The 13,486-nt window shown below is 38.2% G+C and overlaps 1 protein-coding gene across 1 annotated transcript in view; it reads right to left on the bottom strand.

Moving 5' to 3' along the window:
• The window catches only part of SPAG17 (sperm associated antigen 17), a 309,464-nt gene that overhangs the window by 107,997 nt on the left and 187,981 nt on the right, over positions 1 to 13,486 (bottom strand). Inside the window, exons 2-3 of the mRNA XM_009330177.1 lie at positions 5,332 to 5,472; positions 4,878 to 4,937 (exon numbers count right to left, since the gene is read on the bottom strand). Of these exons, the coding sequence (XP_009328452.1) occupies positions 4,878 to 4,937; positions 5,332 to 5,472 (201 nt within the window). The remainder of the gene's footprint in view (positions 1 to 4,877; positions 4,938 to 5,331; positions 5,473 to 13,486) is intronic.

The raw sequence follows: 13,486 nt of genomic DNA, 5'->3' as shown, positions 1-13,486 counted from the left end.
AAATTTGGTTAATGTGGTTAGTATAGGGCAAGAAAGCAATATGATTTGGTTTTGTTAAATTACAAGACTTATATCAGAAAAAAGAAAACAGGCCAAATTTACAGGATAGAGAACCTGTAAAGTGGTAACTTTGGGAAGGACTCATTGGTCAAGGGTGAACCAATCAATCCAAAATCAGCTCTCAGTATAAGGCAACAGCCAAGACAACTTAACACAATCTTCAGATTTGTATACAAAGAGCTATCAAATAGGAGTACATGCATTATGTTATGCTTGTATTTCATATGTATTCAACAAAAGCATTATGTCCATTCGGTGTCCACAATTAAATAAAAATAGTGAATTGTAAATGTCTGTTAGAGAAGATAACAGAAATTATTAAAGAATTGAAAAAAAACCCCATGAAGGAATTTATTACTCATTGCTAAATAAAGAGAAAAATGAAGGGACAATTTGAACACAATCTCAAAGTTTCTGCACAGAGAAGATTAATTGCAAGATTTTATTTAATTTAGTAAATATGGCTATAAGCCATACATTGAAACATACGTTTACACTGAAACTAGAAGTAACTTTTATCAGGAAAGGTCCTCCCCAGAAACAAATTAAGTTGTAGCAGATTCTCAATTATTTTCAATCATTTAGAAAAAACATCCAATCCTGATTTTAAAAATTTCAACACAGATTATTGTTGAAAAAAAATACTGTGACCAGTGGTACAGGTCACAATAGTCTCTTCTGCCAATCGAATCTATCTATCTACTAATTTCACAGAACATAAAACAAACCGGTGACAGCAGCATTGGTAAGAAAGCCAACTCTTGCGCTACATCGTTTACAAATTTTCTTGTCAGTAATCTTTCTCACCAAAAAAGAAGAATCAAAACAATTTAGTGATCTTATTTTGTGCATATATAAATTTATTTCTGTAGCATTCACTATGCTCTCTTGGGGAAACAGATCACATTTATACTTGAAAAACAAGTCCAAAGTTTTCAAACCTGATCAGAAAAGTTAGCTCTCAGAGAAGTGACATAACTCCCATTTAAATCCTCTTGTAAACCAGAACAGTGTAAACCATAACAATGTAAGCCTAAAATACGAGGAATTTAACTACCAAGCAATTCTCAGCCTAGACTGAGGACACAGAGAGCACTGGGGCAGTTTAACTAGAGATGAAGGGAGAAGGAAAATCTTCTTTTCAAAGCCATGTCTCGCAGGGGAAGGAAAGATGGAGAGGAGAAAAAAGGCATCATTAAAGACAGGGTGCAGGATTAAAAAAAAAAAAAAAAAAAAAAAGATCACTTGCAGGAAACCTTCCTTTCAACTACATCAAACACTTCCACTACATTTGAGGTCCAAAGCCCAGACAGTCCATTTACCTTTTCCCTTCCTATATGAATGCCTCCTCCAACCACCTCCTTCCTCCCCCCACCCCCTGCAAGTTATGGGATTTGCTACTATCACAGACTTTGCTCCGCTTGTGTAATGGCCTCTTCCCCTGGGTTGTGCTCATCTCTTCCACTTAAAAGCATGTTTCCACTCTTTCACAGCATACTATACAGAGCCTAGCAGAAGATTAATTTACTCCTTAGGTTTGTGTGTGTGTGTGTGTGTGTGTGTGTGTGTGTGTGTATAAATTCTGCCATGCCTAGGAGCTTTTCTAACTTGCATTCACCTATACCTGTCCTTAAGGAATCATAAGTCTAGCGAGGACTTCTGGAGCGCAGTGCACACTGCTCATGCTGCCTCCCATCCTCAAAATGCAGCAGACACCAGTAGAGTTAGCTATCTACCCAGTGATTAACAGCTGGGAAGTACGTACTTATTTATTCCGCTCCAGCCTCACAGAATTCCAGCATAAGAATGGGCCAGGATTTAGATTTGGCCCCTGATTTGACAATATTTTTCAGTTTGACAACTATAGGTAGGAGCCATGCTGTGAGAAAGCAGAATTAATATATTAAATCTTGACAAACAGTTGAATAAAGATTATTATGTTTAATTGTAATCAAGCCTGTTTGATTACATGGGATGCTTGTCCAGGAGATGAGTCAGAGAAGGATGCTGCTGTTACAAGACTTCAGTTTTGCTGGCTTCACAAGCACAAGGACACATTTTGAAGGCAGTGTTCTGGGATCCACATCCAAATAAAACTGCTCTGGTCTCTGCTACTTGTTCTTTTTTCAGCTTTCCACGACCCTTTATCCCAAGCATCTCAGCTTATCAGAGAGAACCACAAAATTGTTCCACCTCTCTCTCATGGCCATATCCCTTATTCAACTGTCCATTTTCAGCAACACCATCTATCTACTCCAGTCTTATCACATGAAGAGACCACATGAGGCTCCATCTCCTTTCACTACGGTACTACTCCGCAGCTCCAGCTTGATCCCTTATGAGTATGGGACAAGAATCCTTTTCAAAATTTCCTGGATAACGTAAAGGCAACTTTCCTGACCCTGTCCCAATGAGTCCAACAAAACTACAAAACAACTCTTACAAGGAAAAAAAAAAAAAAATCCTTCCATCCACACAGCCCCTGAACTCAATCTCACCAGAATTTTCAAGGAAAAAAAAAAAAAATCAGCTTCATGAACAAATCTAGCATGGAAAATTTAGGCTGGAATAGATTTTCAAAATTCAAAGTTTGGAAAGTAAAACACTGTCATATTTAGTAGTGGTAAAGCACCTTAATTACACATAACATTACCAACCTTAATAGAAAGTTGACAAAACAAACAGATACATAAACAATAAAAGATACATACCTTGCTTATAAAATGCATATGTTTTATTCAAACATACTGTAGTTTTAGGTCTTGTCTGGTGGAAAAACTGTACATGATAAATTAATCTGATTCATTATAAAATCTGTTGATATTTTACAGGAAGCAGAACATTTTCCCTTCTATATACAAAGAAAAAAAATAATTTCCATGGCATCTTTATGAGAGACTCAGCCTAACACCATTTAATTAAGTGCTGGAGTTAGCACAAAATTACAAATCAGGACTCCTACTCCCATCAAGTCACTTAAGAGATAGAAAAGGTATCAGACACCTAATTCTCCTGGATTTGGAAATCTTTTAGCTACATATTCATAAACCCTGCCCTGATCCACTTCACTTCGTACAATAAGAGTGATAGGAAATACAACACAGTAAGATGATAGAAACCCTGAAGGGAAATAACTTAGAACCAAAAGGAATTTTTTTAACATGATATATAATTAGCTTGCAATATACTAAGAACAGTTTCTTAAAGTTTCTTGACTTAAAGCAGGCACTGCAGACTGCTGCACTGAAATTTATTAAAAACTCCTGCATTTCAGTAGGCACAATGTGCAAGACCAATGACATGGGTAACAATGTTACTATTAATAACCACATTACTATGCATGTCATCAGTCCCAAATTCACACACATGTACACGTCATAGGTTCAAAGACCATCAAATGTCAGGAATCTCATTTACAGTCTCCCTAGAAATGAATAAGCGCTTGTGGAAATGCCAGTATGCTGAATCCTACCACAGAGAAGAGAACCATATGCAGTGAAGATAGAACATTTCACAACCCTGTGTTCTGTGCTAACCTCGTACTTGTTTATCCTTACTGCAGTGAAAGCTTTGAATGCACAAACTGCACATGGACTTTAAGTGAACGCTCAGGAGCAAATCCTGCCCAGAGAGGCAGGATCTTAATGCTTGTGGCAACATGATCAATCTTTTAATTTGCTACAGCCAGAACGGAAACTGAGTCCAAGCAAAAGGTCAGAACAGGCATTTTATATTCTCTGTTAAAGGTGGGGAGGAAAAAAATGTCTTTGAGGAGCAAAGTAAGTAGCTAATGAGACACAGCACTGACAGCTGGAATTTAATAAGTATCCACTTCACAAGGAAAATTGGTCTTAGTAATTAAATACAGGTATCATACAAAGCTTCTGCTTAGAGCCAAACTTCAAAAATCCTTCTGTCAGTAGGACTGAAGGGGTTTTACATCCCAGGTAATATGGGGTGAGTTTGCCTGGGAGGCTAGTCCTAAATGAAGAGGGTTAATTGCATAAAATTCACAGTCATGTCAGTGGTAAATAATTCCGAAGGGACTTGTTCAGATAGTAGTCTGGCATTACTGAAAAACAGACTGCAACTAAAAAGACCTGTTATAAAGTCCACCAAAACCCGAGACACATAAAAAGTTTATTAGTCATTGCAGAACTAAAATGCAAACAAGATCTTTTTAGAGGGATCCAAAATTCTTTATGCTCCAGGTCTGTAAGGCCATAAAACTCTACCTGAGAAAATGTTAAACAATCTTCTAATTAATCACAGGATTTTATAACCTCTCACAAGCTGTAAGTAAAACATTAACAAGGTAGGGAGAAGGAAGTCCTCTTTGTACTAAGCATGATTCCTAACCCCGCTGACATACCCCACTAGAGGAACCAGGTTAGAATTTAACGTCAAACTGAGATTATAATGGATACTAGCACACAGAGATGCTGTTTCATTTATGGGACTGCATTCCCGTAAATGAAGGTATAAGTCTAAATTACTGGGAGCATCTGGGAGAGCAGAGTCTAATCGTTTTTCTGTAATTTGTGACACCACCATCAAAATATGACCCCATAACATATTCTTAACATAATAAAACGCATATCCCTAAAAGACATCTTGAGCCTCACTTGATTAGCTGTCCAATAGAACACTGCTGGTATCACAAAAAGAAAGCAGTTTAAGTATCTAGATGGTTGATGTGTTTTTGCCAGCTACATCCAATAGATTTGCTTTTACCTAGGCATGCATAACACAATTACACAGCTGTATTTACCTCAGTGTAAAAGAGCACTGACTCTGCAATACATGTTTTAACCTACCTCATAGTACATAGGCACATCCTTAACCTTTTTTCCCTTTTGATTCCCAGATTCTCTGATCTGCAAGGAAATAAAGCATTCTACTGTGAGAAGATTTTAAGTTTACACAAATTATTTTACCCGTTATTCCCGTTTGAAAACACCACACTCACACTCCAAAATAGTGACGAATCATCTTACAGTACCCCTGTACCTTAGGGAGGGAACTTTTGTGATCAGCATCTTGAAGAAAAGTCTGTCACAAAACCTCACTATTTACAGGGAGCACAGCAGCTTATACAGCAAGCTTTTCTTTTTCCGTTTTTAACTCCTATGAGTTAGTGTAATTTTTCAAACTTCCACAGAGTAATTCAACTGAATACAAAATTTATAGTTACCACAGACCAAAGAAGTTAGTACCTAGAAGTGAGATCTAGGGTTTGGTTTCTTATTACAAGTTCCATTCTTGGAATACCTGTCTGAAAATGTCTTCACGTGTTACCACGCTGAAGAGCTTCCGCTGTGGCACCTGCACAGCAAGAGACAGGGCCTTGGTGTGGACTTCATCCTCAATTTTGGTCCCAACAACGAAAGCGATGCTAGGCTTCCAGTCATCCTAATTTCCAAAATAAAATATTTAAGGTATTAAAACACAAGAAAACAGAAGTGCTTCTCTGCAGTTTCAAGGAATAATCCTGTAGAGATGGTTACTCCCTTTAAGACATATTCAACATCACTGTATTGATCACACTGAAATAAACTGCATACAACCCAAAAAAGCACATACTACTTTGTCCCAATTCTTTCTGCCGTCAGGTGGCAGCATTATGCTATGGAAAACACAAATGCCTAATAACAACCTCTACAAACCTCCTTGCAGGCAAACACTGCATTAGCATCACACAAAGATAAAATAACTTTTAAGTGTCATTTGCAGTTCAGTAAGCAAACAAGAAGTGAGCTTTGAATATATGTATTATTTTCATGTAATATATATATTATTGTGATTACTTGCTCTAGAAAAAAAATTAACGAATTTCAGCTCCCTCATCCCGGGAATTAGATAAAGCCCCGGATACTATTTTCCGAAAATTGAAGCATTATTTGTATGATGTTTTATCAGGGTATATTTACACACACAATGGTTCTTATGCAGTTTCACTAAGTATTCTGAACTAAGAAAAATTATTTATCAATGGCCAGTTATATTTCACTACAATATTGACAAATGAAAAACACTGCAAGTGTTTGAAATCTGCTAGTGAAATACACATATTTTTATGGAAAAAAAAATAAATCTGATTTCAGCATTAAAGAAATGCAGAACAAAAGAAGATTGGAACACGTTATTTAGTGATATACATCCACAAAAGCTTCAAAATGATGTCATTTAAGCAACTTTTATTGGTTACTATTTCATTTCTTCTGCTTTAACCTACTGGAATCCCTTTCACAGAGTGAGTGGCTATCTCCAGCACATCTACATCTCACTCCAGAGTAGGCTCTATCAGCATCAGTGGCATCTGAACCATAAGCACTTCCAATGGTCGTGCTGTACACTCTTCAGGAATCACCAAGGTATTTTTTTCATTGCACATCCGCATGTGTAAACTGCAAAGATATCAATAAAGCTGCATAAAGGTAAATATGGAAAGAGCTTCAGTAAGATCAAGGTAGTCCCAAGACATTGTCACCTGGACCAGGCTAAGCAGAGTCATGTACCAGTCCAGTGTGCATCACAGCAGGGAAAGATTTTAAAGTCAAATTTAAGAGAGAGTGGTAACTTTAGGATTTTGCTGGAAATATTTTCATACGTGTATATTACATACAAAGTCCTTGTGGAAAAGAGGAACAAAACCCAAGTTGATGGTAAAGTGAAGGAAAGGACCATTGCAAAAAAAAGTTAGCTGTAAATGGTAAAAGGAGAAATTTCTTTTTCCAGTTTTACTGTACCCTTCTTCATTTGTTCCTTCTCTTAGCTGAAAAAAAGCCTACCTAAATGTTTGCAATTTGAGTAACTGATGACTTGGGATGGGAGAAAGCAACAGTTGACATAAGTCTCAAATGAGTAAATGCTTGCATGGAGGGAAACAGTTTGTCATACTCTTAAGGTAACAAAGCATAACATCACATGAATATGGCACGACGTGATTAGGCATACATGCCCCATTTTTTTTAACCACAGCATATTCAGAGAAACAAAAAAGATGGAAAGATCACCTGGGTCACTAAGCGTAGTCTTCTGCAACTGCAAGTAGCTACAGAGCAGATACCTAATCCAAAAGGGCCCCTACAGTTCCACACATCATAAGCTTCCTTGATGTTTTATAGCAGCACAAAATAAACCTTAAGTTTTTAAAATTCGAAAATGCAGGAGAGTGAAAGCACATCACTGATGCTCTAGAAGCATGCAAATATGATGGAATTTATGAGAGTGTCCAGCTGACCTGGGGCAGCAGGCACTGCTCAATGGAGAGGCGGCAGCAGCAATGGCCTGTGTGGGAACTGCACCAAGTACACCGAATTTCTTTTTCCCTTTTCTAGTTGGGGGGTAGGATGGGGGACAATACCTCCTCCTGCCTAAAGTTGCCAAGATAGTTACTGGTGCACAGCACTACGAAAGGGCTAGGTATTCCAATATTATCATCAAAACACGTCCACAGGAGTTGCAGTTAATCTGAATTCAAGCTGAAGTTGTCATTGTGTAGCTGCCAAAAGTTGGACACAAAAACTTTACCATTCTTTGAACAGAGAGCATTTAGATGTCCCTACCTGTGTGCCAACGCATAATTTTCTAGGCTTTCAGAATTGAGATTGAAATGCCCTCATGTGGCAGTATCCTGGTGTTCTCCAGCAGAGACAAAGCCTTTACAACAACCGTCCACCTGCAACATGAGCTAAAGGAGCGACTGATACCACTGTGCTGTCCTCTTCAGTAAGGACCACCAGAAGAGGGCAACGAGGCCCAGTAAGTCTCACAGACAGATGCTGAGAGCACAAGAAGCGCAAGACTCAGGAATGTCAGGTTCCACCCTAGATGCTAGGGGAAGCATGGTCCAGCAGAAATATAGAGCCTGCTCCCACAGCCTCCTGCAGTTCTTCAGATATGCGAAGAAATCTCCATCAGAGAGTCCTAAAACCTCTGCCTTACGTCTTCTTCAGTTCCTCCTTAAAACATGCTGGTATCTTGGTGCCCACAAATTACACCTGCTTAGCACTGATTAACATCATCCTGCAACAACGATGTCTGTGAAACCTGTCTTCCAGGGTAAGTCCTGCTTACGAAAAATCAATGTTTCAAAAAACTTAGGATTTACCCAAACATTCTCAGAAAAAGGTATGCCCTCAGCAAAAGGCATGCCCTTGACATCAGTGTGCACATCTTCTCCCCCCCCTCCAAATTCTCTGCTTCAAAGAAACAAGCTGCTAAAGCTTCTTCACAGAACAGCTATGAGAATATTTATAGCATAGGCAAAACACTGGCTAATACATTAAGAATAAAATACATGGAACAAGCCTCTACAAGATAACTGGTAGTGAAAATTATAACCCCACCTAACTTAATTCTACAGAATTATATGCAACTCGATACAAGGTCTTTTGCGTAAAAATTTAAACAGTATTAGAGATAGCCCATATCTCCCTAGCTGCAAAATGAAGAAAAAAATATTCCTTTTGTAAAAAAGGCGCAATACCTGGGAATCGGAACTAGATAAATACCAGAAATAGCTACACACACTTTAACAGGGAATAACGATCCAGAATTCTCAGTGACTAATAGCATGTCATCTATTTCCAGGCTGACCAATTTTGAAGCCCTCGAAGATCATTTTTCAGAAAAGCTGAACACTGAGAACAGCAACTGAAGTCAATAAGGACAGCGAACGTGCAGCTTTAGTACATAGTTTAAGGTGTTTAATTGACTATGCTCTTTTCTGACCTTAAAAATCTATTATTTTTGCAATATTGCCCTTATATTATCAATACTGTAACAGTATCCTTAATGTTCAAGGCACTGAAAGGACAGAGAAGAAACAGACCCTGCTTCTACAGCTCACCACCTAAAATCACAACATAAAAATGAGAAGGAAAAGTAGTAAAATGTATATGGTTACTTTAAAAATATTTTCTCCCTCAATATACAACCGCTCCTCTACTGAGTTTAATTCTTTCAAATGTTACTGTAGAAGTGAGACCTGAGAAAGGATCTGAAAGAGGATAGATTAGTGACTCTAAGGCTACCTCAAATGAGGTTCCCAGCTTAAGAACAGGATAGAGAAAACCATAAAAATAACTACTGGAAAAGCATGGAAACAGTTTAGGGAGGCTGCCATTGAGAGTATAACGCAAGCACTACGTACTGTGAACGAAGACGACCAAAATGCAGGGAGTAGATAGCCGGCAGAATCAACAACGCTGATTCAAACATGAATGAAAAAAAATTGAAACTGGAAATGTGACATCGGTAACTAAATACTCCTTAAAAAATCTGAAACAAGCTCCACTTAAGGGGAGGCCAGACCACTCTCACTGGAAAACATCCAGTGACAATCATTGTCACAAATGACACTGTCCCCCCCACCATTTTAAAACTCTTGGCCATGTCAAGAGTTGAAATGCACCAAAGTCTCTCGCAGTGTTAGAAATGACCACCTATGTGGGAAGCTTCTATGTCCCTCAGGTGAAAAGGCTCCAATCCTAGCAAGGTCCACCTAATTCTGAAAGCTCCACGTAACCAGCTAGCAGTTTTCCAAAATCCTTGTTTTCACAAAACACAGAAGGTGTCTCATCATCTCCTGATTTTATTCTCAAGCCTCCATTGTGTCCCCCTGTAATGTGATTTTTTTTTTCCCATCCGTTAAAAACCAGTACACAGCCTACAAATCTTATTTGTCACAGTAGTACTGGAATAGCATAGGTATGTTAAAAAAACTCTAACTTCAATTCACATTAAAGAAAAAAGCGGACGTAGCTCACAAAATTTTGTTTCCTTTTTAAACATATCTTGTTTTCTCTGCTTCATTTCCTAGACACAAAAGGGCAGCTGTTCTAGTGAAGACATTTGAAAGAGTCAGGTATATTGTTTATTTTTGCAGTACCGATTTCTAGATCTTTTTGGCCAGGAAAAGCATCAAGCAGCCATCTCACCCCACCCCCTTTCCAGGCAATCTGAGTATCTGTCATTTTGCATCATCGCTCATTCTCATGATATTTAATGGGTTTTTTTGTTGGGGTTGGTTTTTTTGTTTTGGTCCCCCCCCCCCCTTAGGGCCACAACTAGTAGGTTCATTTCATTACGGCACAATTTCAAATTTAACTGTAATGGCTGAAGAGAAACATTTGAAAACTTAAACTCCAAACACTTCAGCAACAAACAGCAAGAGTTCTTTAATCTCCTGATTTTTAAGTAATGCCTTAGAAATAATGAGATTTGTTAGTGATTTATGAACACTTAGGGCGATATAACCTCTAGCATTCTTGCTTTCAACAACAAGGGAGCTTGTAAATCAGTAAATACAGCTGGCATTACTGGGAAAGGTTGCTCATCAGCAATTTTGTAGCCCCAACATAGTGACTGTGTAGGGCATCACTGCTAAGAAATCTGCAAGTCCACTTTCCTTATTTGCTGACTGACACACGCCCATATTACTACTAATGGATTCTGGTTTTAAAAGCCTGAGCTTTTGCTGTACAATCTGGGCAGGCGAGAGAGTATCAAAACTCAATTGAATGTTAATTCCTCTCCGAAGAGGAAGCAGTATGAATAGTAATCAAAAGTGGAGCCATCCTATTCAGAACATTTTTAATGGTTTTACAAGCTTTAATTTCAGTCCAATTTTCAGGCCCTAAAATGCCAATAAAATGAGAGAACCCATACAGATAGAAAGGCAGAGCAGAATGTGGCCTCCAGTTGCTATGCTTAGTTATACTAGCTAATAAGAAGACATAATAGATTACAACTATTTCAATTAAGGGCTGTATTTGCCCAGAATTCACCTTTCACTTAGCAAATATTGCCCTTTAACTACTTAAAGCATGCGAAGTTTAAACTAACTAAGAATCCTAATTTGTATTTTCTAATTTAATTCTGCCGTGAACCCAATCAAAATATCTTGACAAATACCTGAAGGCAAATACAACTTGCAGCTCCGTGTTCTTCTGCGTAGCACATCAGAAACAAAAAATATGTATATAAACTATGATGTGAGGCTCTGCAAAATCCATAATTCCTCTGTACATGTTTTTAAGTTGTCTGTTTGCCAGTTTTCACAGTGTGTTTAGTAAAAGCAATTATTTGGTTAGTAAATACCATTTAAATCATATTTTAGTTAGCATACCCGTCCATAAAATCTTAACACCACTGGTAAAATGACTCCTTTTCATAGATCAGACTAATAAAATAGTGTAAGCCATAAACACACATTAAAATGTGAAATTTCATTGCTCAGTCTATCTGGTACAATTTATAAGCAGTTCCCTTTGACTCCACTAAATTCCCTTTGACTCCACTAAAGGGAAAGTCAAATTCCCTTTGACTCCACTAAAGGGAAAGAATATTCTCTACGTTGATACAAGTAAAAGATTTAAAAATTCATTATACATGAATTACCAGAAGAGAAAATTATTTAATTGATAGGAGTTCCTGTCATCTCCCAAATAATTTCGGATTCATATGGTATATCACATACAACATTGAAGAAGAGTAAGAAATAATTTTGTGCACTGTGTCTGGTGACACCTACAATTAAAGTTGCTCAACGCTCTCTTTTACAGGCTACTTTCAGTTCCTGACCTTTATATATTCCAGTTTGAATCTTGTGTGCTGTAAGATTCCTGGGGTGGGGTGGGAGGAAGGATAGTGTGGTTAGACTATTTGCAGAACAAGATTTGATTTTTAAAAATCATTTTTATCCTTTAATAAAAAACCCTATGTGATTAAGTAATTAAGATATTCAATTCCCCCCATGCTCGAGAGGAAGGAACTAAAATTTGGCAGCACAGCCATACTTGTGTCAAAGATGTGCTTTTACAGAGCACGCTTATTTACATTAAGTATACCCACATTTGGCCATACTTGATGAATCTTGATTCACACATGCTCAGAAGAGATTTGTTGGCACTTGACAGTTTTGCACCGAGTATGCTCCTGTCCATGACTGTAAGAGCTGAATAAGAATTTTCCTGCAATAAGAAATTTCAGTGACTGCCCAGCATCACAGAAGCCTGAGTTCAAGCTGACCGCAGCAGGGAGACAGTTTTTCCCATGTTCCCAAGGCTCTGCCCGCTAACGGCGAGACAGAGAAAGTGGAATTAGCTTAACTGGAACAGAAAACGGTTGGACGATACCAGAATGAAGGAACCAAGGAATCTTAATTCAGCCCCCATGGGTATAGGCATTACAATAATCTTTAATTAGGTGATCACATATTTTTTCCTACAGAATTCTTGCCCCATTCAGCAAACATATTCAGCATTTCTTTCCATCTGCCTCAATGTGTGGTCCTGAATAATCCTAATTCTGGCATTTCCTAAATTTCGAGCATTTTATTTCCTACCTTTTAAAATACTTCAATATAATGGTTTGCATCTAACAAACGTAATAAATCACATGTAGAAGCAGCAGAGTAAACAAAGCACTTTGTTCAGTGAATTCACTGGACAATATCCACAACCACAATAAACACCACCATAAAAAAAAAAAATCACTAATTGGCACCTTGCTAGTAAGCTCAGGAGAAAGGTCAGGAACTGAGTAGGTGATGGAGATTGAACCTCCACCCCCTTCTCATGCTTCAGGGAGGTTCTCCTAGAGTAGGGGTGATATTCACAAGCAAGAAAGGGCTCAAGTGCCTTTGAACTCTACTGAAAAAATCTACGTTCTAGGGAAAAATGGGAAACGGCAGCCTTAGCTGAGCAGCTTACTTCAAAAAGTGATTTTGTTTGGCTAAACTTGTACTATATGGTTACTACCAAATAAAAGTAAAAGCAAGTAAGCATTTAAGAGATTTTTGGACATGTGTGGCATTTTTGGGAAAACTAATAGCCAGTTTAAAAGCCTCCTGAATTCAAAAGTCCTCATACTTAACCAGAACCGCTGGCATGTTAAAAAAAACACAAAGCCACAGCAACAACAAAAAACACCCTCGGTTTTTTAATAGGGCACAATAGGAACCCACCAAACAAGGAAGCCGTGGAAGTCATTTGTCTCACTTGCAGAAGCAGTGCTAGATAAACACATGCTAGATAAATATTATTGTTTGCTAAACTACTACGCTATTTTGAAACCAAATTCTCTCTTGCAAGTCAAGATTTATTAGAATTACATTGCTTACATAGAACCTGGAAACCTAAATATGCCTTTAGATCCTCACACGCTGTAAAAGAAGGGGGAGGGGGGAGAAAACCCAAAAAGTGCCTTTTAGCTGCACACATTCAAGCAGGAAAATTACAGCCTCACATTTTCAACGCTACAGTTAATGCTGTGTCAGCACCTCCATCAAATCTCGTTGTTCAGCAGTTTATAAAAAGTTCACTCCGAGCCGAAACTTGGCACCCAGAGCCCCAGAAAGAAAAGCGTCGAGGAGGAAAAGCGAGAAACCCGCCGGGCCGCTGCTCAGCGGCGGGGGGGA

Source organism: Pygoscelis adeliae, unplaced genomic scaffold, assembly GCF_000699105.1.
Source record: "Pygoscelis adeliae isolate BGI_AS28 unplaced genomic scaffold, ASM69910v1 Scaffold120, whole genome shotgun sequence".
Taxonomy (NCBI): Eukaryota; Metazoa; Chordata; class Aves; order Sphenisciformes; family Spheniscidae; genus Pygoscelis; species Pygoscelis adeliae.
Note: the sequence above shows the minus strand (reverse complement) of the source record. Positions and strands in the feature narration are given on the sequence as shown.